Here is a 24,829-nt window from a genome sequence, read left to right as displayed (position 1 = left end):
AGTTAGCTAGCATTTTTGTCCTTTAGTTACTGAAGGATTCCTTTAGCTCCCAAAGGTAGCTCATCTTGCTTGTTACAGGTAAGAAGGAGAATGCAATGCAACAAGGATGACTTGGGGTTTGTTAAGCTGATCATGCCAGTAATAAGCAAGGATGTTAAGAATATATAATTACGAATTTATAAGAGGATTCCCCCCCAAAATAAAGGAAGGGCAGTAGCTTTATTCAGTAGCCAGTGAGGATGTACTTGCTTTCCCCCTAGGAAGAGGGAGCCTTTTGTCTTGGAACCTTGAATGGAAAATTTTTTTTAGTTCAGGAAATTCTCTTGGAACCTTCTGTTCACAATTTACAGGTAATTGTGAAATTCCCTGAGAATGTCATAGTTTAACCCCAGCCAGAAAGACCTTGCTGCACAGAACAACTGTTTATCACTTGCTGACTGATACCCAGCCCAACCTGAGCAGCAACTGGTGGTTCCTAGTCATCTCCCCGCAGTTTATATACTGGGCATGGTGTGCTGTGGTATGGAATACCCCTTTGGCTAGTTTGGGTCAGGTGTCCTGTCTCTGCTCTTTCCTGCCTTCCTGTGCCCCTCCTTGCCGGCAGAGCATGAGACTGAAACGTCCTTGATCAGGGTAAGTGCTACTGAGCAACAACTGAAACATCGGTGTGCTATTAGCATTGTACTCAGACTAAAGCTGAAACACTGCACTGCACCAGCTCCTAGGAATAAAATTAACTCTATCCCAGAAATGAAGACAGAAAAGATACAGGTGTTTGGTTAGAAAGGAGAATTGAAAAAAGGAGAAAACCCCATGTAATTTCCCATTCATTTTTATTTTTAACCTGTAATAATTAGAAGAAAAAAAATTAAACATGTATTTCTAACAAACACTACCAAAAGCATTCTAACCTATTACCTGTGCATACATGGCATATAAAAAAGTTTTGCCTAAATTTTCAACTAGCCTGAAACAATATCTTGGATATCTTGGATTCATTCTGCTAAAAAGTCAGTTAAGCAATGAAGTCTATACCATCCTCCATCCTGACATTTCTGACACATCAAAAACCAAAGAGAATGGCAAATCCAGCCAAAGCATCTTTACTGGGACTGGCTCTGCTTAGCATTTCCCAAATCCTAAAGGTTTTACCCCCCGCTCCTTCAGGTTTCCTACCAAGCCGGCATCCGTAGCAGTGAGAATTTGGGCAGAGGAAAAGAAGAAAAGGACTAATACAGAATTACAAAGGATGTTAACAAGCATCATGGTGAAGGATGTCTGGTGAATGTACAGATATCGTAGTTCAAACAGCCCTAATATTATATCAGCTTCCAAGGGCTGGTATAACTGGTAATACCTTACTCATGTGGAAGGTGATTATATATGATAGAACTTCTTGCACCTTGCCAAGATGCAAACTGGCGGATGCACTGGCCACTTTGACAGAAACTACACCTACTGAGGTGGACACAGATGTCCTCCTAAGTAAACATTTAGAAGGTTATTTTTTCAGTGGATGTACATAGGAAGAGCAAGAGCTTGCCTGCAAAGCACAATCAACTGCTTGCTGCATGCAAGGCACTACTGGCTTTGCTTGCTTTCATTCATACCTTTTTAAGTCAGTATTTTCTTTTCTACATATCCAGACTATCACTGCATTTGCTTTTAGATTCTCTCAGGGAATTGTATGGGGATACAGTCTGCCAAAAATATATATGATGGATCTCATGTTAGAGACATGCTACACACTGTGCAGCTTTGAAGCGTTATCTTCCCCTGCTGTCTTTGGGTGGGTCTTAGACTTGTCAGCCACAACATGGAAAATATGGATGGTAAACAAGCTGAAAGTGGTGTGAATAAAGTAAATAAAAAGCTACTGTCAAAACACATCCAATTATGCTCTACTGTGGAGATTTAACACCAGAGGATGATTTTCAAAGCAAAAATAGTGTGGGATGCCTTTTCCATTTGTAGATTAGTTTGGAACGAAAGGCCTATTCATGCAATTTAACCCAAATGCACTACAACATAATGATGCTCTCTTCAATTGCTATTCTTTATTCATGGAAGTGGTGGATTTGTCATGTTTGTTAAATATTTTTCTGCAGCGTTTCTTTAATCTAAACTACTTAATTCAATCATATTTTATTTTATATATAACAAATAATCACATGTAATTACATAAGAACAGCAACACATCGATACCTTGTGCAGGAACAAAATAGGCTAAATATATTCAATCATACTGCTGAAGAAGACACAGTGAACTATGCACAGTAAACTTTCCAAATGATGGAAACTAATACACCAGAAATCACGGATTTCAGCAACTTAGTCCAGTGGTATGGTTTTGACCTCCTTTCTGGGTAACAGATCAGTCAAAACACTCCATCTAACTACAACTGCAAGTTTAACCCAAGACCAACCTTTTTGTTACTCTGCTCTGACACTAATGGCAGTCTGCACAACAGGACAACATTCTGCATGTTATTCACGAGGAGCCTGGGAGACAACAAAACCACAGACCATTAAGATACTAAGGAAATAAATGCAGAATGAAATAAATAGCTCGGACAGCAAGGAAATGCCAGCAGAAGACCAGCACCTTACAGAAGAATCCCTAACTCCTACATATGGTCCCTAAAGAAAACCAGTTAAGAGACTTAATTTGTTATGCAAGGATCCACTATCAAGAAAGAACTAGAGGTCTCCCACATTAATTATGAAAACCACCTTAGGTCTTTCGTTTAGAGCATCAAAAGAGCTCTTCTCAAGAAAATATACATTTGTGTGAAAACTTCTTGAAAAGCAGCTGTCTGGCTTCTCAGTGTATAGGCACAGGCACGTAACTTCTGCAGATAACTACAACGGCTGACTGCACCACCTCCTGTGGCTGCCCAGCAGACCTCCCTGCTGGTGAAAGCTGGATGGGGAAATCAACCTTCCTGCACCTGAACAGGTCTGAAACCCCCCCCGCGATCCTGACTGGAATATCTCTCTCCATGCAGGAATGGTAGCTCCATGTGAGCAGTACTCCTAACTGCAACAGTAAAAGGCTGCACAGATGCTGTGGTAAATACCCCTCGCTGCACATGATAAGCAGAAGTTGTTCTCATGAGTTGCCATGAAAGCTTGACACCATAGGTCCTATTTAGCCCCGTATACCTCAGGAGAGGGGTAAGTACCAAGAAACAGGCTGTCATTTTTTAAGGAACCGGTAACTGAAATATCCAGTTTTGAAAGGATCCGATGATGTTCTAAGAGGCATCGTGCATCCAGACTGACCTTCTTCCTGAAGAAATACTGAATCTTAATATCTCCAAGGGAAACAAAACTATCTGCTGAACTTGCTCTACTGCAGAGAGCCTCCTAACTTCTCAAAAGCTTTCAAAGCCTGTTCTCCCTGCCCCGCCTTTTCAAGAATTAGAAGAGGGGATATTGCAGGAACCCTTAAATATGAGCAGACATAATGCAGACCAGGAATATATTCATAGCATGCTATTTCTAATATTGCCTAAGGCTGGAGAAGAGAACAAAAAGAATTAGAAATGTCTGCGTTAACTAATTATAAATACTTTTCGCTGAGACAGAGCAAAAAGAACATAAGCAAGGGAGGGGTAAAATCCCTAATTTCCAAGATCTACATCAGCAAGTATCTGGTAGAGATCCAGTTCTGCGTGCTGGGAAAAGGCATGACTGTTAGTCCTCCGAAAACACATATAATTTAACTATGTAGGCTTACAGCAGAGCAATTTGAGGGTTTCTACACAGAAGGAAATTTTCAAGTGGCCTGGAAGGAAAAACAATTCTGTCTCCTTCTCGAGTCAACCCTGATTATGAAACAGGATCTAATAAGAAATGCAAACAAACTCAAGAGAGTATATTCAGACCACCGTGTCCTCCACTGAGCTTGGACACCTCATAAAAGATACATATAATTAACGATCCTGTAGTCCCACAGCTCTGCAATCTCCACTGGAGCAGAATGCAAGTTCCAGCTAAAGCCAGTAGCAAAGCTCCTGAAGATGGTTGACGTCCACTGCTAGCAAGGCCAGACTGTGGAAAAGCAAGATGGAGGAGCTCTGCAGTCTTCTGGAGGATGACCCTCAGTGATGCATCCCTTCAGCAGAGCAAATGGGAAGAACAGCTGAAGCAGCTGCCCATCAGAATATATGGATTTTATTCTAGTTAGTGTCTTCCCCTCTATACATTTTAAGGATTAAGAGTATATGAATGTCATAGGTTCTTTCTGTCTTCATTTACTGGATGGAAATACTGCACCCAAAGGGTTAGACAATGATTCTCAAAAGGGATAAAAATAATAAAGAGCAAATGCGGGAAAAAAAAAAAAAAGCGCCAAGTAAATAATAACGGAGTAAGTTGCTATCCACATACTTTATTTCACTGTCTTGCAGCCATTTACTGGGATCAGAGGGTATAACTGGAGCAGCCCAGCAAGGCAGGGTCCATGCTAATTATGAAACCCCACCCAGAATACCCAACTGCCTGAGCTGAAATAGGGTTTGCAGATACTGAGAGTTCTGAAAGAGAAGGGCACTGGCAGCACACTTGACCAAATGACTGAAAATGGAGCTACACCTGAGGCGAATTGTTCTGCCACCAATAAACCATCTCTTGCTTTAAGTAAAGCAAGCCACTAAACCACAGTTCTTACTGCCATCACTAGATGTCTCTTACTGCCCTGCTTTCTGGAAAAGTTATCATCAAACAGTGTTTTATCCTTGAATGTTTGAGGATAACCTTGAAATAGAAACTGTAGTGAAAGAAATTGCTTCAGAAAGACCTAAGTTAATAACAAAAGGACAGCTATATGTTCAGGTATCTTTCAGAATTTGCTTTAATATTATTGATATTATTCTCACTGGTATTTAATGCAGGAAAAGGTCTTTAGGAAAAGGGAGGGAGGAGCAGGGAAAAGCATTTGCACTTAGAAAAAGAGGTCACTGTAGGAAGTTCTCACCATAAACCACCTGCAATTTCCTAGTGAAAATAAAACTGCTTTTTACAAATCAGTGTGCAAGAGGCAGATATGCCATGATTATCTTGCAAAGAATAATAACCCAAGAATTTTAGTGGCAGAGTTTTATTTCATTTAGAACCTCAGAAGTATTAGCAAGCAGCAAAATATCTGATGACCAGAGCTTACGTATACCTTTACATTCTCTGTAAGCACGGATTTATTTCATAAAGGTCCTGGTATGAGCCACTCTTACCTTACTGCAACAGCCATACTTCCAATGGGGTTGATTGGCAATGGCCTGGCTCCAGGAAATATTCCTCTACTCAGAACTCGAGCTCCATTTTGTATCACTCCTGGAGGAACTAAAAAAAACAAAAACCAAGAAAAAAAAAAAAAAGAACAATTTTTCTTTTAAAGCAAAAGTTGGGAAAATGGAGGAGCAAAATGTGGAACTTAACTTGTCATGAAAAAAGAAAGCATTAGAGAGGCTTCTGTAGCACACTGCTTACCTTGAACATCTCAGCCTCAACTCTTATGAATGCCATGCTGTTTACAATGCTATTTTCATGGAAAAAAGTAACAGCAACCAATGATAACATGGCTTGTGGAAGTCACTGCCTGACCTAGTTGCTGCAGATCATTCCCTGCACAACCAAATCATTTTTGTTTTGTAATCGCCATTCTGCAGGGAATTCATGTGCTTGGAGTCAAAGCCAGCTATGAGCATAGATGAAACTATTTCGCCTACAATAAGAAACAATGACCCTTTACAGATAAACAGAGTGTAAGCACCTCACTGCAAGAATATAGGTCACAGCTTTTTATCATCCCAGCTTACTTTCTCAGCAGCAATCTCTTGGCCTCTGTCTCCTGCAAAATAAACTGTTAACTGCAAATGTGGATTTACCACGAAGGGTAAAGAAGAGGCTAAAAAGGCACTAGCTCCATATGACTAATTAGCCCCTCTCTTGCCATCAGTGGCCTCTGGCACCCACCCTGATGTCAGTCATATCCCTCCAGCACACGGCTGCATCACAGTCCAGCCTCCCCCATCCAATGGACTGATGACACAGACATCGAACTGTGCAGGTACTGGCCACTACGGATCAGAGATTTCACTGGGGTGTTTTAACTTGGCTGTGTATCAAAGACTGCAGCTCTGGGCAACAAGATTTTAACCTACAACTGAGTACTTCTTTTCTAGCCAGGCATGTTTCTGTGCACTGCTCAGCCCAGGGCAGCCAGCCCCCATAGGCAGCACTACCAAGGCACCACCAAAGGAGGAGTCTGACCTCAGCAGGCCCTCGGCATTTTCTTCCTCCACCCTGGGATGGCAGGACTTCTGCACACAGTTCTTATCCTAGGTGCTTACCAGGGACTTACATGTAATGCCAATTGTTTGTACAGCTATTATGTCCCTACAGGTTGGAACAGTAAGCCCTAATAGCCTTAACCTGAACTTGCTTATTTAACATACATAGCTAGCCAGTTCGCTTACTTTTTCTTTACTGTAAGTCATCATTCATACTGCAACATCCCCCGGTGGGGACTGTCCAAAAAGAGAATGACGATTGTTACTGTGGATGTATTATTTTTAAACACACAGGTATCATATAAACACATGTAAGAAATGTAATCACCTTATAAACACCCAAAGAATTTTATTTTTAAGCAAATTACAGGGAGACTAGAAAAATCATTCTGCCTAAGAATCAACACACACAGTTTATATGCCCAACATCAAACACCCACACCCCAAAATATTAGTGTATTATGAGGCAGAGAAATACAGGCTCAGAAGTACCTAATTTTTAAGGCACTGAGGTACACTTCAGCTTCCTTTCAACACCAAGCCAGAACCACACCTCCTCTCCTGCTACCCTGATGCTCACCTTGCTTCACTCCAGACCACGCAGATTACGTCTGGGAAAGTAATCTTTCTCCTGCTGGTTAGAGTACATCACCCCCTTAATCAAATCCTGTCACTGCGTTATACCCACCTTTACTTTTGGGCACCTCTGAAGAATAGTTCATTTATATTTAGGGGCTTAAGTGCAGCCTCAAATGGCTAAAATTACAGAACTTGCTTTATAACAACTGGGGTCAGCTTTCAATGACCAAAATAATCCAAAAATTGTGTTTTGCTATTTATACTTCACTACTTTGTGCACTTTTTCTTCCAGCACTAGATTATGAGAAATTGATCCAATCTGTTTCACTCAGGGGACACCACCAGACTTTCAATGCTCCCATGTCTGAGTTTGTAGACACTGTAGAGGAATGTTGCTAAAAGCTTCAAAATCTGCATCTCTTACTATATTTGTTTCCACAGCATGACGTTAAGATGGCCAAAATACCAGTGACATGATGGAAAAGAAGACTTCTCAAGGATATGGCTAACCTACAGTGCAAAGGTAACAGGTAAATTCAAAGCAGCAGATAAACCTGCTAATATCAAAAGATCAATAAAAAGACGTAATTTTCAATGGGCATGTTTTTTCCAACAGGCTTTCAAGAGGGGCAGATTTTGTACTGCACTATACATTACGGTTTCTCTATGTTTACAAAGTCCTGTTAAAAGAAATGAATCAGGAGTTTTGATCTGGGAAAGATCTGTGAATTTTCTCTTTACTCTGACACAAACCACAGAGTTTTATACTGAAATGAAAGATTTATGCATACACACAGAGCCATGTGTCAGTTGTGGATGTTGCCTAAATATATAGACATGTAAAACTTTAAAGCAAACACACTGAAAGTTCTACTGCAAAAGAGAACAACAGGCTCCTTGGTTCTCAAACTCTTTTTTCTATGGTTATCTAATTATACTGGCCTGTTGGCAGAGTTAACTGATGCATATCTTATCCTTTCCACTCTCCTACCCTTTCTGCCTTATTGACAAATCCCATCGCTTCATTTTCTCATCACTTCTCTAAAAATACTGCCTCATGTCTTTCCTTCTTTACATTCTTTAAGTTTCCTTTTCTCCTGCTCTCCTGTATATACAAAACACACTGCCTCATGTCTCATAGTTTAGACCTTCTATATATTGACATCCTCACTCAAACCCATTCTCCATCTTCCTTGACCCTTTGCAGGTTTGCAAGTCATGATGTGCTATTCAGGGAACACACACACACAGTCCTCATGCCTTGACTTCCCTCTGAATACACCACAGCTCTGTGTACTGAAATCACCACTCAGAATTCAGGAACTATTTCAGCCTGCAGCAGCAGTGTTATGGCTCCTGATTTTTACGTTTGTTTCCCCAAACTCTCTGAATTACCATGCGGCAATACCACTACTTCACTAGCAAATCATGCAGACAGACAAACAGAAAGGGACCAACTGGAGGATGACCCTGGACAATTCAGGGTATCCTTTCAGTAAACACCTGGAACCATAATGAAAAAAAACCCACCACACAAAACCCCTATGTATATAAACTGTTAATACATCGTCCCTGATACCCAGACACTTCCCTGTCTTTGTGCGGGCTGCATGAAGATGGTGACTTATTATCCAAGGAATTATTTCCACATGTTGGTACTTTCGAAGGGTTGTGGATTATTTACTGGAAAATACATGGTGCTTTTATTCCAAAGATACATTTACGCCTTACAGTCTTTAATTACGTTTCAAACCCATACTTTGAGGTGAGGTATTTATATTTTAGATTGAAGATTCACGGTGTGGGGTAAGATAATTTACTTTAAGCCGTATCATCAATCAGTGCCACTCTGGACTAACACTTTACAGTCCAGACTCCTCTTTTCTAATACTTCTTTAACCAACAGCACAGGCAGGTTACATGGTTCCCAATTCCTAGGCAGAAGTGTGAAATGTAATTTACACCTCTTCTGTGCAAGTGCCGAGAGACATTTATGTCTGAGAAATTCAGCTCAAGAAAACAATGCGAAAGATCCGTGCATCTTTTTTTGATAAAGGTTTTACAAAATGTTTTGCGAAACACAAAGAACCTGAAACAGCAAAATCATTATTCACCTTTTGGCTTTCACCACTGCAGTGTTTTCAAGGAGGCAATGGATCTCATTTTGCTTTCAGGAAGCCTAAACCCTGGAAATACCTCCACTGGAGTAGACTTAAACTGTGTACAGAGGATCTGCCCATAATCTGCTTCATGAATAGGGAAATTATTTTTGGACCATTTGCTGCCCTAGTGGAATTCCACAACCTGAGTAGGATTTGCTGGCATTTCAAGTCTCCACTAGCTAAGTGCAGAGAGAAGCAATTCATCCAATGCTGAAAATCAAGACTGCATTTCTGAAATTCTCCAAGATGGAAAATAATCTGTCTTTTGTAGCAAAGTTCTACATTACAGTTTAACAGACAATAAAGTGAATGCCATGTAGAAGAACATACTATAATATGAATTGATCAAAACTCTAACTACTTTTAGGTAGCGTTAAAAAGATCCAACAGAAGCCCTGAAAAATCCAGTGTTGTTTTGTAGCCTGTACTTGGGTACCTGATCACTCCACAGCCAGTGCAGTACTGTTTTAATTCAGAGCATGGTCTTGTGCATACATTAGCCAAGTAAAATACTTCAACCTATGGACTTCTTTCATTACATCCCTTGTCAGACAGCATTCATAATCTCTTACTCACAAGCATGTGTGCGAGTGAAGCAAACTTCCCCCATGCAGCCAAGATAACATCCTCATCAAAGACCTTCACTACAATCAAACCCATGTTAGACTGGGTCCTTCCCTGAAGGTTTGGTTGTCTAACATAAAATACAGCAATCTGGCAAAACTGAAATGGAGAATGGAAATACCCAATGGATAGAGTCAGACACACTGACACCCCAACGGCTCACTAAAATAAGGAAACCAACTTCTTGGATAAATGTTGGTGCATGGAAGTTACATAAAGTATCAGTGCTGAGAGTGATTTGTTGTGCAAGGAAATTAAAAAGAAAGGGGTAACAAATGCATTCTTTATGTCATCTGGGAAATAAGCATACACTTCATTAAACTTTCTAGGTTAAGGTAGCCAATATTTAGAATACTGAGGAAGACTGAATAGTCTTCATTGAAAATGAACTTTAAAAATTAGAATATTAGAGTATGAAGGTATCCTGTAGGGACAGACTGGTTCTCTGCCTCTTCTGTCATCATGGGGCACAGGCATTTATCTCAGTGCTCTCTTCCCTGACCCATCTCTTGTAGTACAGAAGAAATCATTATAGACAAGAGGTACCAAGTTTCTGCTAGTATCTGTCAGCTTCAGCTTTTTTCTGCCAATCTCTCTTCCAGGAGAGTGTTTAGCAGAATACTGTACCTCAGGCTACAAGAACTGAAAATAGGAAATTGCTAATGATGTGTAATTGATGGGACATCAGAGGTTGCCAAAAGCAAATGTTATCTGCCAAATGTGTAACTTTATTCACTTCAACTCTCTTATCCCAGGCGTAAGTTTGATACCATCTGCCTAAGATCTTCTGTTTTACTGCTCAAGGACAATTTTAGAGCTCTTAAATGCCAGACTCTGTAGTCCTAACAAATTGCAAATCAAGGATGCATCCAAGCCATTATTCTAAACAAGAATTTGAGGTGGGGGGGGTAAGTGTATCTTGATAATCCTATCACACTCATACCTTGTCTAAAGACATTTAATAAAAATAACTCAATCTTCCAAGTTATTATTTGTGTAAGCAGAAAACTATGGCTAGAGAGTCTTCAATTTGGTGATGCTGGAACTGCTCGACAACAAACTAAACCATGCTGCTAAATCAAAACATAAGAACTAGGGAGAAAGAAGTATAAAGCATTTCATAAAAGGAAGTTTTCTTTCCAATTCTATTTCCTCTCTTTAATGATTTAACACTGAAACACTGGGGGAGGGAGGAGTGGGAGGGGAAAAATCCTGTTTAATAGAAGTTTAGGATGCCATTCCCCCCAAAATCCCAGCATCTCGAATGGAAAGTTTCAACCCTACTGAAAATGTCTTTTCCCAATTTCCACTTTGATACAGAATCGTCAGCAAAAATAGCTTTATGAAACATCCTACTGTCCACGATTTATCATCTTCTGATGTAAAAAGTTAGGCTGGAAGCTGACTTGTCTACAGCAGTACAAACAGAACATTATAGTTATCAAGTTTCATACACAATAAAAAAAACCAAAGAAAACAGCATGTTCCATTTGATCCTATTTGGAGGATTTCTGTCTTTTATTAAGGCAATTCTGTATCAATTTTTTGTCCTGATTCCTGTAAATATATTTTCCATATACACAATCCACTTGGATTAGCTTAAAAGGCAAATTTCATCAGGGTACTATTTTAGAAGTCTAGAGGTACAATATTAGTAGAACTCTTGAGGGAACTGCTTCTCCTACCATCAGAATTAAAATGCATGTGTCTATTCTAGGTTTCATATGCTTTGAGACAAAGATTAATAAAGATTTCCAAATAAAGAATTTCCAAATAAAGAACTCCAAAGATTAATAGAGATTTCTCACCCTCAGAAAGCCTGCTTTTTAAGAAGCACCCAGGAAAATTCCACGCACATATCTTCCCAGACATCTTTACCACAGTACTGTCTGTTGTAAGGAACCACTCACAAATCCAATGCCGCAAATTCTCCCTAAGTCCACCACTTTCCAGCTACCCTGGGTGAGCAGTATCGAAAACAGAAGGCTGAAAAGAGCTGAGAGGAGGGTTTCTACCCAAACCCTTTCTGCGAGCACTGTTTATAGACGTCTATAGTGTTAACCTCCAGTCTGAGCAATGTACTTATATTTGTGTGCAATTCCCAAATTATACATCAACAGGCAAAGAACTACTCATGAACTCGAAGCTACGTATAATATCACTGAGTGAGGAGCTTCTTGAATTAAATCAAGATTTCCAGTATAAACCCTTTGATGCAGCATTGTTTCAGCAGCAGCAGCAATGCACTGCACATACTTCCTTCTTACTGGTCCTTCCTGAAGAGGAAGTGGTTCCAAGTTCAGAATGACCTCACCAATTAAGAAGGTATTGCTACTTAAAATGCTTACAGCGACTTGAATCTCAGGAAGTCAAAACATAACTGCAAACCCACCAAGACCAATCTCCATTTTATTCATGGCAAAACACAGTGGTTTGGCAATACTAAACGACATGCCCATGACTGACACTGTAAAAATCAGGAATGCTACACTGGAGTAACAGCTGGCAAGATTTACTTTCAAGACATTGGTAAGAACTGAAGTACTGAAAATCTGAACACTTGTACAAAGCTAACCCACGGGCTTCACTGAGTTAGTAGCCGTGACTTCTGAACTGAGCTTTACCATTTGTTTACCACCTTCCTTTCCTCTGTCCCCTCTTGTGAATAGGATTCCCAGCAGGGAAAAGAGGCCCAGAAATTTGATGCAACTTGCTGAAGATAGCCTAGCCAGGCCCCAGTGTCCTGCTGGACAACACACAGTTTTCAATACAAGCTACATATTTTGGAATTAATATTCATATACTGGCTACTAATAAAATCCAAAGTATTTGTAACTTGTGACAGCTGCTACTGAAGAAAGCAGGCGTCTGAGTTGCAGTTTCTTTTTAAACATAGAATCATAGAATCATAGAATAGTTAGGGTTGGAAAGGACCTCAAGATCATCTAGTTCCAACCCCCCTGCCATGGGCAGGGACACCTCACATTAAACCATCCCACACAAGGCTTCATCCAACCTGGCCTTGAACACTGCCAGGGATGGAGCACTCACAACCCCCCTGGGCAACCGATTCCAGTGCCTCATAATCAAACCAAGCAAAACTTGATGAAATACAACAACTTCCATGCACTGAAGCAAATAAAAGTATTAAAACTATGTCCCTACATGCCCTTTCTTAGCACATCACAGTATCTTTCATGCTTTATTCTTGCTGCCACCTGGACTGTACATTTCAGTAGAGCCTTGCGCAGAACAGGCTATGTGAACTTCTGCCTTTAGTCACAATCTAGAAATATTTGGTCTGTGAGAATACTACAAAGTGTTACTAGTTTAGGAACTGACTTCTGATGTCAACTCCCCAACTATAAGTGCATTATTTCCAACCTTTAGTGACAATGCTAACAATCAAATTCATGAGCCTGTGAACTAAAACCCCCACAAACACAAAATAATCCGAGTGACAGTGTTTCACTCTTCTATTTCTGCATGAAAACTAAAGTGTGACTGGGGTAAAACGGTACGCAATGTTTGTAACAGCTCAGACACCATTTCAAGATTTCATATCAAAGCAAAAGCTGATTTTAGGATTAATGTGTGGTTGTTAGCAGTGTTTCACACACAGGTAAAGAATTTTAAATGGTCATTTAAAATGTAAAGCTAATTAATCAAACTTACAAAGCAGGAATAGTTTATTGTGGATTTTCTAATGCCACTGAGATGGGATTCCCTTCTGACAGGCTATATTAAAGGAATAAATTTTAATAAGATTTTGAATAATGGCTGTAGCTAGCTTCATCTTCATCCTAAAGATGCTTTTAGCACCCACACTGCCTAGATGAGCACAGATTTTTTTCCTGCTCGAAAGGTAGCTTTTAATCCAAGAAGATGCCTTCAAAGTCAAAAGCTAACACATGTAACTGTCCACACAAACATGAATCCAAGCTACCACAATCTACCTGGGAGATATCCACATTTCACAATGATGGCCAAGTGTCTGTAAGACAGGCAAAGGCCTTAATGTACTGGAGTTCTAAACTTTCTGACTTGTCAAGTTGTTATACTGTGAAATGAAACTCAGGTTCTGCCTCCATGTGAGCATCTCTGTTATGGAAGTAACTGGCACATTCTGAGTCAGATTCTCAGACCTAACAGCGGTTTTCAGTCAGGTATTAACACCTGTATCCAAATTGTGAACTGTGAACCTCCCTCTTCAAATCTTGTCTTCAGAAGATGGGGCATTTTGCAGCCACGATGGCTTGAGCACATGCTTAACACCATGGTCTGATATAAAAAACAGAAGTCTCAGTCTTCAAGGGATCAAACAGTACCAGCATGCTTACTGCCATGATCATTCACAGCTTGACTTGCAGATCGCTGTAGTCACTAACAGAGCAGAGAATGAACGCTGTGCTTCTAGATGATGCTCAGCATTGCGATGAAATTTTTACAGCCCAACTGCCTTTTATTTGAAAACTAATTTAAAATGTGATTTTTTCATGCAATTTTTTTCTTAATGTGTGGTAGTAATTAAATTGCTTTAAGTTGCCTAACATTCTCCCAACATGGTAAATAGTAAGTGCTACCCAACTGCAATGCACATGACAGGCTGATTAACTTCCTTGGGTATCCATTCACTCACACAGTAAAACATTTCTCCTCTACAATTCAGAGGACCTCTGAGGTTACAATAAAAACTTCTGCCCTTTTCTCCTGCATCAGCCAGTTCTACCCAGAGTTTGGAAGGATCCATGAACTTCTGAACAGACCCTGCATTTCAGTTTAAAGGCACAGAGGAAGGCCTTGTTACTTGCGGACATCAAGGAGGGAACAATGCGATGAGAACCCATCTTTCTGCTTTCACCCCCCTCTCACTTCTGACGTCCTGACACAACAGCCCACTGGGAAGGTGACGGGGGAGAGAGGTATGCCAAACTTGTAGGCGGCTAGGATTTCCTTCCTTAGAGCGACCCCTACAAACTAAAATAGCAATAAAACATCTGCCAACGTTCAAGCTACGGTCTCTATGAAACAACAGTGCCCAAGTCTCCAAATCACTTCCATGTAAACACCTGCAATGCTGGGAAACGTGCCTGTGATAAAAACCTACAGTATATTTAGTACATGCAGATTACTATGAACCTCCTTTCTTTCTTGTCTGCAGTCTTCTCCTGCCCTCCAATTCCTCCAGGTGTATAGATTATCCTTGTGTTTTCCCTATGCTTTTTTGTGCACCTACTGCTTTACATCTCCTTCCCTCTCTCACATACCTTTTACGTGTGCATTCTCATTCTACTCCAACTTTCCCCCCATTTCTCTGCCTCACAAACCTGGTTTCTTTTTATTTCTGATCCTTTGAAGATCTCTCACTTTATTCTTCCCACTAAGCCCTACAATAACCTCCTCTCCCCAGTAAAATCTTACCCTTTTTCTACCTACACATTGTGGGATTGCTCACCCTTTTACCGCACAAGAGTCCCTGAAGTCTGTTTAGGAAAGGAAGACAGGAGCACACTTCTCTCTTTCCAGGATAGGCAGTTTCTTGGTACATTATGCTCTCCCCCAAGAGAAGCTTCTCAAGAGGCCTTTCTCTGGCAGGGTCACAAAGCAGGCTCACAATAGCTTTCCCTGGCTGCACAGGAACTGCTTTGATGGTAATTGACTCTCTTCCCCAGGCAGAGTACCAAAGTGCGAAGCTAATCAAGGCTTCCCTGGAATTTGGATTTGGTTGCCCGAGCTAGAACAATAGTGGTGATGTTAAACAGGTTTGATAATAGCTCCTATTTTAAATTCTGCTTTTATTTTTTAGAGCTGCCTGTCACTTGGCATTACCGTGCTTGCTGACCAGCAACATGTTTGCCTTCCTGTACTCCCTGCTTTTGTGCAGCTGTATTCCTCTACAGATTCCTCCAATACCTTCACTGAAAGCTCTGTGGGTCAGGATGATTCCTGTACTATTTGCACAGCCCAGTACAGTGGAGGCCAAGGCCGCTTCGATGCTCTAACACACAGCATCAAAACCTGGGGTCTGATCACAGAACAAGGGTGACAGTATTGGCAGGAAATGAGACCTTTCCTTGCTGCCCGGAGTCTGCCTACTGCCTTGCATCAGACAGAGCAAAAAAGCAAAATGGGCAGGATGTGTGCAAGGAAGGAGTTGAAACAGTGCCCAAGTGAATGGAAAGTATCCAGATGGCTGTGGTAACTCACACGATGGGAGTCAAATCAAAACAAAATGAAAACAAAACCATATGCCACGTACCCTTCGCTCTCTTGCTCTCTTTCTCTCCCTGCACTTCTCCTGGCTGTTGCCCCAGGCCTTTCTATCAGTGCAGATAATAGTATGTTTACTCAATTATGTGTATGTCATGAATAACAATAACCCCTCTTTTACATTAGAGATCATGGATTACTATTATTCATGTAACAAAAAATGTAATATATAACACAAAATTATACTCATGTTAAGGGTCAAGGAAGTGTAAGGGTCTACAAGGGAATTTATACTTCATTAAATCCTTCTTTTGATCTGGTATGCTGTATACTTATAAAAGAGAATATTAACTTTACATGTCTATGTTGCTATATGCTATAGAAACATCTACTCACAACCTGCTTGTATCTCAGGGGGAGTATTCAAAAGCATCATGGCAGTGGCAGCATCAATGTCAGGATCTGGAAAAATCAACCAATAAATACATTATTTACAACTGGGCTAATCTTCTTGCCCCCGTTGCTAAACTACAGGCTCAACCAAATCTCTGCAGTGAAGAGGTATGAGTTCATTATTCAGAGGGCTCCTTAATCACACGTTGAATTTACCCCCAAACTTGCATGCGATCCCATTGCTACTATTAAGTAGAGCGCAGTGATGAATGTCACCAAAATATACTCGTGTGTGCATGATACCTTTACTCTTAGCCTCATGAATTCACTCTTTAATTCCATGGAAAGTATTTAGATTGCATTACAAAGGATCTGTGAAAGCAAGTGCAACATCACAATTCAGAAGGAACACAGAAGGATAAGCTGACAGTAGAGTGGGAAAGCATACGGAACACCTACACCTGAGCCAGTGCAGAAGATAACAGTCATTTTGATTTGTCGACAGGGATTTCAGTGATGTCTGAGAAAGTCTTGGAAGCCAAACTACTACAGTTAAGGGGAAATTAAAAAAAGAAACTAGGATTCCACTGAAGCACCAACTTATTTGCATCCTTATCCATTGTCACTTAAATATAAGCAAAAATCATCAGCTGGCTGCTGCTATTCTTAAATGGGTTTCCGAATCCATCACTAGCAGTCAGTTGACAGATGGTAAGTTACAGAGACAGAACAAAATATGATTCTTTTATAACTATATTCACTTGCTTCACACACAGCAGCTCGGCTCCTATGGAAATGTAGGTAGCTATGACAACAGTAAACAACCCACAACGGCCACTGAGTAAGCTGAAAAGAACATCTGCCCCAGCAAAGCGTCCCAGCTGCCCTGGGGCGCAACTTGCTAATCGCGCAGTGATGCCGTGTGACAGAAAAAGCCGCCTATGCCATGTCCAAATAAATGAAGTGTGCAATTGAAGCAGACATAAAAACGCACACCCTGGCCGACTGCTGCCTCGGTGCCACTAAACTGAATGAGTAATGAGTATGCATTTGTTGTTTGGGAGGTGGCTTTTTTCAGCTTGCCAGTATTTATAGTAAATTACATACCAAAAAATTCGATTTACTACTAACAGCTTCATGGCACTTTATTTTAGCTATTATGTCACAAAATTACTTTTCACTGTTAAAAATATATGTATATTGTACCTTTATATATTTAAAATCTATTTCCAGTAATGTGATGTGGTATAGAGCCCATCAATTTACTAGCAATACAACAGAGAAGATTTTAGTATCTGCTTAAGCGAATCAGAAATTTACTCCACTGGTTACAAAAAGAAAGGGATTTTTTATTAGTTTAAGTATGTACTACTTTTCTGTGAATAGCTGGAAACACACTTCTAACGGCTACTCATATTTAACTGCCAAAACAGTAAATAGAGCAACAGTGCAGAGGGTGTAAAACTAAAAAGCTGAAGCAACAGCAGACTAAATTAGTATAAAAGGTACCCACATACAGGAAGGCAGGTGCTTAACTGTCTCCTGGACAGGCCAGCATATCCTCTTTCAAAAGTCACCAGCAGACTACTACGAAAAGCAGCTTTACCAACTTACATTCATCTTCAAATCCTTAGAGCAGTCTTCCAGTACCTAAAGGGGGCCTACAAGAAAGCTGGAGAGGGACTTTTTACAAGGGCATGTAGCAACAGGATAAGGGGGAATGGCTTCAAATTGAAAGAGGGTAGGTTCAAATCAGGTATTAGGAAGAAATTTTTCACCACGAGATTGGTGAGGCCCTGGAACAGGTCGCATAGAGAAGTTGTGAATGCCCCATCCCTGGCAATGTTCAAGCTCTAGTGGAAGGTGTTCCTGCCCATGGCAGGGGGGTTGGAACTAGATGATCTGTGAGGTCCCTTCCAGCCCTAACCATTCTATGATTCTATGACATGATTCTATGAAGATACATCAAAGGCAGTATTCCTGTTACAAGCATCTATGCTGAAAGGGCCATTTCCAAACAACTTCACTCCAGAACACATGCCATGTTGCAGGACTGGGTCCACATATTACACAGCAGGAGTTTCCCTGTAGTCAAACTGAAGAGGGATATTGTACCTAACATTGAAAAGCAAGACAAAAAGCAAAGAAGCCTGAGAAATAAAGCCAAACCAAACCTGAATTATTCCATCTCTTTCATACTCTAAAATCAGAAGACTGTTAGCAGATATATTTACTGTATCACAATTCATGCAGCCAACTTCAGCATTTGTTTATCAGCTGTTCCTGGATTTAGTTTTCTTGTTTTACTTTAAATATGGTCCCACCACTGGGTAACACTGTAGCATGTTAATTTTGCTCTTTAAAGAACAAAAGGACACAACCAGAAAAGCATGTTTCCTGCTGACTGAGCTTTGTTTGTGTAACAAACTCTGTGCTTTGAGATAAAATCAATGCAACCAGTTTATCTCAAAAGGTGCAGTCTCGGCCTTCGGATCACTAACAGTACTACCATGTTTCAGTGATGACTTCACAACACAAACACCAGCTCTTTACATACAGGACTGTATCCGCAGCAGCAGTTTCCAAAGCACAACCATGATTCAAAGCCCATCCACACCTGCTATGGTGTCTGTTTCTATTGGTGTATTCCTGAAGAAACCAGACAGCTATTCCAGAATGCCTTGGCAGAGGTAAGAGGGCTTGGAGACACACACCCAGGGTGGTGTCAATAGGATGCAGGGTTGTCCCTCTGCAGAGAGAAAAGAAAAGGGAGGCACTGGGTTCACAAGAAAGACAAGGCTGAGGGCCGGCAGCCAGAGTCCACAGGAAGAGGTGTAATGTTTGAGGGAAGACAAAGGCCAATTCATTCTTACAGAGTGTTTACAATTTGGAGGTGTCCTCCTGAGAAGGATGTCAAGAAGTAATGAGGAGCAGCACTGAAGAGCACCTTTGCTTGGACTGGCATTTCCTGCTTAGACTCCCGGTACCCACCAGTGCCCCAGTGCCGACAGTCCTTTCCACACAGCTGGTGCTTTTGTTAACTCTCTTCCATGTGTATCCTCTCACTTCCAGCGACAAGGGCTGACCTTGCATGGATCCAGACTGGTAACTGAATCCTCTCCCTTCTATCTGCCTCTCTGTGCTCATGAGGCAGTGAATTTTAGTTTGCCGATGACACCAAGCTGTGTGGTCCGGTTGATATGCTGGAGGGAAGGGATGCCATCCAGAAGGACCTTGACAGGCTTGTGAGGTGGACTGATGCCAACCTTATGAAGTTCAGCTACGACAAGTGCAAGGTCCTACACCTGGGTCGGAGCAATCCCAGGCACAGCTACAGGTTGGGCAGAGAAGAGATTCAGAGCAGCCCTGCAGAGAAGGACTTGGGGGTGCTGGTCGATGAGAAAATGAACATGAGCCAGCAGCGTGCGCTTGCAGCCCAGAAAGCCAACCGTATCCTGGGCTGCATCAAAAGGAACATGACCAGCAGGTTGAAGGAGGTGATCCTGCCCCTCTACTCTGCTCTTGTGAGACCTCACCTGGAGTATTGTGTGCAGTTCTGGTGTCCTCAACATAAAAAGGACATGGAACTGCTGGAACAAGTCCAGAGGAGGGCCACGAGGATGATCAGGGGACTGGAGCACCTCCCATATGAAGACAGGCTGAGGAAGTTGGGGCTGTTCAGCCTGGAGAAGAGAAGGCTGCATGGAGACCTCATAGGAGCCTTCCAGTATCTGAAGGGGGCCTATAGGGATGCTGGGGAGGGACTCTTCGTCAGGGACTGTAGTGACAGGACAAGGGGTAACGGGTTAAAATTTAAACAGGGGAAGTTTAGACTGGATATAAGGAGGAAATTCTTTCCTGTTAGGGTGGTGAGACACTGGAATCGGTTGCCCAGGGAGGTTGTGAGTGCTCCATCCCTGGCAGTGTTCAAGGCCAGGTTGGATGAAGCCTTGTGTGGGATGGTTTAGTGTGAGGTGTCCCTGTCCATGGCAGGGGGGTTGGAACTAGATGATCTTGAGGTCCCTTCCACCCCTAACTATTCTATGATTCTAATTTCATAACTAAGAATTCTGCCCAACCTGAAGCCTGTGATCAACACTGAGGCTCCTGAAGTTATTAACAGGGGTGGCTAGTGAAAAACGATTGCAGGAATTTCCTTTCCTTAGGAAACCAGGTCAAAAATCTTCTTGCCTACACACAAAGTTTCGGAATTTAGAAAATTAAGTTTTTTTAAATGAAGGCATTCTGGTTTCTTTTTGCTAATTAAAGTGGTGAATTGACTGCATACACAAACTGTATGATCATTTTTTTGCTAGTTGAAAGCATTAGATGCGCAGCTTTGCCAGTGAGAGACAAAAGTAAGGAACAACAAAGAAAATGAAGGATTTTGAGAGCTGTATGAAGAAGAAAGAGTATGTCAAAGCCTCAAACAGGCAACATTGGAGAGTGACAAAAAAGCAGTGACAAAAATTGCCAGCAGGCACAGCCCTAACAGATGACTGCTGTCTATACGCTTGGTGCTTTATGCTACAATCTGAAGTTTCAGTGCTTGGTCCCTCATCATGAAGTATCCTTCACATGGTGTCAGAAAAGGCCTGGAAGCAACTGTAAGCACTTATAAGAGCTCCTGAGGCATGAGAGCATACATCCCAATGCAGTTCAAAGCCAACAAGGGGCAAGAACTTCACCACAGCTGCAGCACCACCCCTTGCAGTGTGAGCCTGTGATATTTGCCAGCATTGCTTTCAAAGACAAAACTTCTTTTGATGAAGATGATACCAACAAAGGTATCACAAACCTTGTGGCACGTCTGTTCACTGCATTTTAGATTCAAGCCCCTATTCAGCACAGTGTTCAAAAGCAAACAGCAAATTGGTAAACAGCATCTAGCTTTTTCACTGAGGAACTAACCTACAATTTATCACTCTGTGGAATTATGATCTAGCGCATATTGTCAAGACATGCATAGAGCCAAACTTCACTCAGCACATTACCTGCAGATCAGAATCTGCCTGGCACAGACATATGAAGAGGCAAAATAGTAGGCATGAAATATTTTGGCATGAGATAACATACAAACATTCAGCAATGCAGAGGGTAACCCTCAGGTAGCAGACTGTTTACTCTAGAACTGACAAAAATACTTAAAACCAAACAGGTACGTGAGAAAGCCGGATGTGACAGCAGTTGTTATTACTCTGATCTCTCACCTGAGTTCATTTTAGAGAGGAAGTATCTTATAATCACTGACATTATTTTGATATTTAATTTCAAACTTTGATCTGATTTCAATGAATGCTTCAAATCCATTCCTGTCCAAATGGCAATAAAAATTAGGATAACAGAGTCCCTCTTTATTTTGCTAGAGGGTATTTATTTTTACTGCTACACTCTGAGGTTTTAAAGAAAATAGCATTTGAAGCAGTTCAAAGCAACCATGGCCTGAATTTTCCAGCACAGATGCCTAGAGAAAGGCACTTAAGATGCACATTTAGGTACTACTAAAATGTTACTGCCAACTGACGAAAATAGTAAATAAACTGCACCATCTGTACACTACAACCATTGCCATGTTACCTCATCAGGAGGGAATTTATAAGATCTTCTTCAATTTAAAGTCACTACATCTAAAATACAACTATTTTTGTAAAGGATTTAATTTCACTTCACCATTCAGTATGTCAGGTTTTGGCTCCTTCTGCACCAGCACCCACCACTGGTTTGTTTTCTACTTTAATGCTCTACTGTAACTTGAATGCACAGAACTTCCACTGCTCTCAGAAGTCTATTTTATTCCTTTTCTAGAAGATCCCTGCCTCAATTCCTAGCACAGCCGACTCCTACTCATTTTTTTGTGGTCTGATTTTTTGATGTTTCCAATTTTCAGCAGTAGGATAATACTGCAAAAGCATCACTATGCCTCCCACCTTTTACCTTTGGGTTTACTAAACTGCAACAGAGCAAACAGCAGCTTTAACTTCTTAACTTCTCTGTTAATACATGTGCCTTTTTCCCTCCCACATCATGATGGTTAACCTTGGTATGAGTCAGGTTAGGTCAAAGATGCAGAGAATAATTAATAGAGAGAAGGTTCCCCATCCCCTGTCGTGTCCGGTCCCTGCCCCCCCCCCCCCCTTTTTTTTTTTCTTTTCTATTTTTAATTTATTTTGACTGATGACAGAATAAGACCATGGCTGTTAAAATAAACCTGCAATGCGCAAGACAGAAGAAATACCTGAAGAGAACTGTAAGTACTGTAACTCTGTCAAACTCCTTGGTGTAGGATGCCACCGAGTCCACTTCTGAAGTATTTAAATAAGGTTGAGAAGAGTTCTTAAAATCAACAGAATACTTGTGGAAGTGTACAGTAAATCAGTAGGATTCAGAACCAAGATCTTGGGAAGAAACGAGAAGTTACATTCATACCTCAACAACAGTGCATGAAAGACCGAGAATTCTGGAAGTACGTAATAGAGGCCAGGAGAAAGCAATTTCACTAGCAATACAAAACTGGTCTGGCAGTCACAGTGGTTCTCCCACTTCTTTGAAAGTATCTAGTATGAGACACAGAATAAGAAAGGTACGGGTCTGAACAAACCAGTCAGTTTTCCTGGTTTTGAAGTTCACTTCCAGCACTGCCAAATAAACCATGGCACAAATTATTCTGAGGTCTTATTTACAAAAACACAGAACATTTGTAACAGAAGCCTTCTTCCTGCTCCTCTATTTTGCACAGTCATGATGTACAATTTCCATTCTCTAACAATACCATTTTATCAGCTGAAAAACTGTATAAGCGAACAGTTGCAACTTGTATTCTTGTTTAAATATTACCTCTAATAAAAATAATGGTAGGAGAAAGAGTTAACAGAAAGTCATGCACGAACTTGAAGAGGTTCATCTATCATTTGGGAAGTTGTATGAAACCAAAATGCATAATCCTAACTTTTCATCTCAGTAGTAAAGAGTAAGATCAATTAACTGCTAAAATAAAGACTTACAACATTGATACATATTTTACCAGTGCAAGATAAAAATCTTGTAAAAGACAGCCGACTAAAGAAGTGAGATACCCGTCTTATACATAAAAATGTCATATTATAATACATTCTCTGCTTAAAAACAGGACAGAGATGTTTGCTCTGGTTCTGTTCCTTTATTTTAAAATATTTTTTCGATTGGTGTATGTTACTGGCGAGCTTAATTTTCAGTGCTGAAGGATGTAAAAATAAAATTTACCCATCACAAAGGCGACAGGAAAGTCCTTTTTGACTCCATCCAGCCTGTGCAACTTGTAGTACTGAACAGAAAACATCAGCTAGAGAAAGCACGTCAGTGAGCCTAGTAGAGAAGAGAGAAACCATTTTCTGTTCCATCATGCACTTACCTAATTCGTCATCAGGAATTTCAACTGTCTTCTTAACTGATTGCTGCAACTCAGATTCTACAGTGGAAGCCAGGATTATGAGGGCTGTAATTCCTTGCAGCTTTACAGGTTGCACGCAGTTTTGGTTTTTGACCAAATGATACACATACAAGCAAACACACATGCTCTTTGTCTCCAGTAATGCAGATCTATGTTATCTCTAACTGGGACACCAAGGTCATCATTGCTCAAGCTTTCACAGTGTCCCTGCTGCTAACAAGAGGTTTTTCTTCCACCAAAGTGGGAAGATGGCTGGCAGGAGGAAGACCTCTACGAAACTCCATCCAGTTGAGACCAAATAAACTATACCTTATTGTCCCATACAACTGTTGGTTGTTGTTAAGTAAGGTTGAGAAGAACTCTTACTTGTTGTAAGCGCTTGTTTACTTCTCATGCTATATCAAAACACGTTTGTGCCCACTAGACCTTGGGAACAGAATATGCCATTCAGTCCTGCAAGTGCCAGACGTTCCAACTGGAAAAGAGCCAGTGCAGCTCGCATGGTCTGAGTGACCCTAGGGGAAATGCATACAGCCATCCCCTACTCTCTCAGCCACTGGCCACTGGTTCTGAAGGAAAAGGTGGCTTTTTAGGTACTTTTCCTGCAAGGTGAGTCTTCAGAAGGGCTTCATCCAAACACCCCAACTACTGGAACCACTTTGGCACAAGCTGCTGCATGAACACAGCAAGGGAAGAAAGCTTGGGGAGGCAAACATAAGTTCTACACCACTTCCAGGATCTAGAAAGCAAAGGGGAGAATGTCAGATAAACATGAAAACAACAATGACAAAAGTGTTCTGGGGATCTGGAGAAAAAGAAAGCTACTAATGACGAAAAAAGGGGTCAGGCATGTGACAACCACCAGTGAAAGGCTCGTATATAGTCTAACTAGGGAGCCAAAACAGAGTCTGAAACAAAAAACAAGAGTGGAAAAGGTGAACAAAAACCTAGCAGCTAAAGTAGCTGTGTGCTAATAATGTAGGCAGACTGACATAATAAAAGAGGAACTCAAGGCACTAGTGTTATTACAGGAAAATTCACAAACAGGGTGCAACAGCAATTATTATTGAAACGGGCATCAAAAAGGTCTGTGCTTTTCAAGGAAAACAAATACAGATTTTATATGACAGGATACTGTCATG

General features: G+C 41.0%; 1 protein-coding gene across 5 annotated transcripts in view; it reads right to left on the bottom strand.

The window, feature by feature from the left end:
- FOXN3 (forkhead box N3) overlaps positions 1-24,829 on the bottom strand; it is a 207,239-nt gene that overhangs the window by 5,235 nt on the left and 177,175 nt on the right. For 3 of the 5 annotated variants that reach the window (XM_065685864.1, XM_065685863.1, XM_065685865.1), the window contains 2 exons: positions 16,265-16,330; positions 5,235-5,343 (listed from right to left, as the gene is read on the bottom strand). In XM_065685864.1, coding sequence (XP_065541936.1) covers positions 5,235-5,343; positions 16,265-16,330 — 175 coding nt within the window. The remainder of the gene's footprint in view (positions 1-5,234; positions 5,344-16,264; positions 16,331-24,829) is intronic. The other 2 variants (XM_065685866.1, XM_065685867.1) reach the window with 2 other exon arrangements.

This window comes from Lathamus discolor, chromosome 6 (assembly GCF_037157495.1).
Source record: "Lathamus discolor isolate bLatDis1 chromosome 6, bLatDis1.hap1, whole genome shotgun sequence".
In the NCBI taxonomy this organism is placed as follows: Eukaryota; Metazoa; Chordata; class Aves; order Psittaciformes; family Psittacidae; genus Lathamus; species Lathamus discolor.
This window is presented reverse-complemented; position numbering and strand designations above follow the sequence as displayed.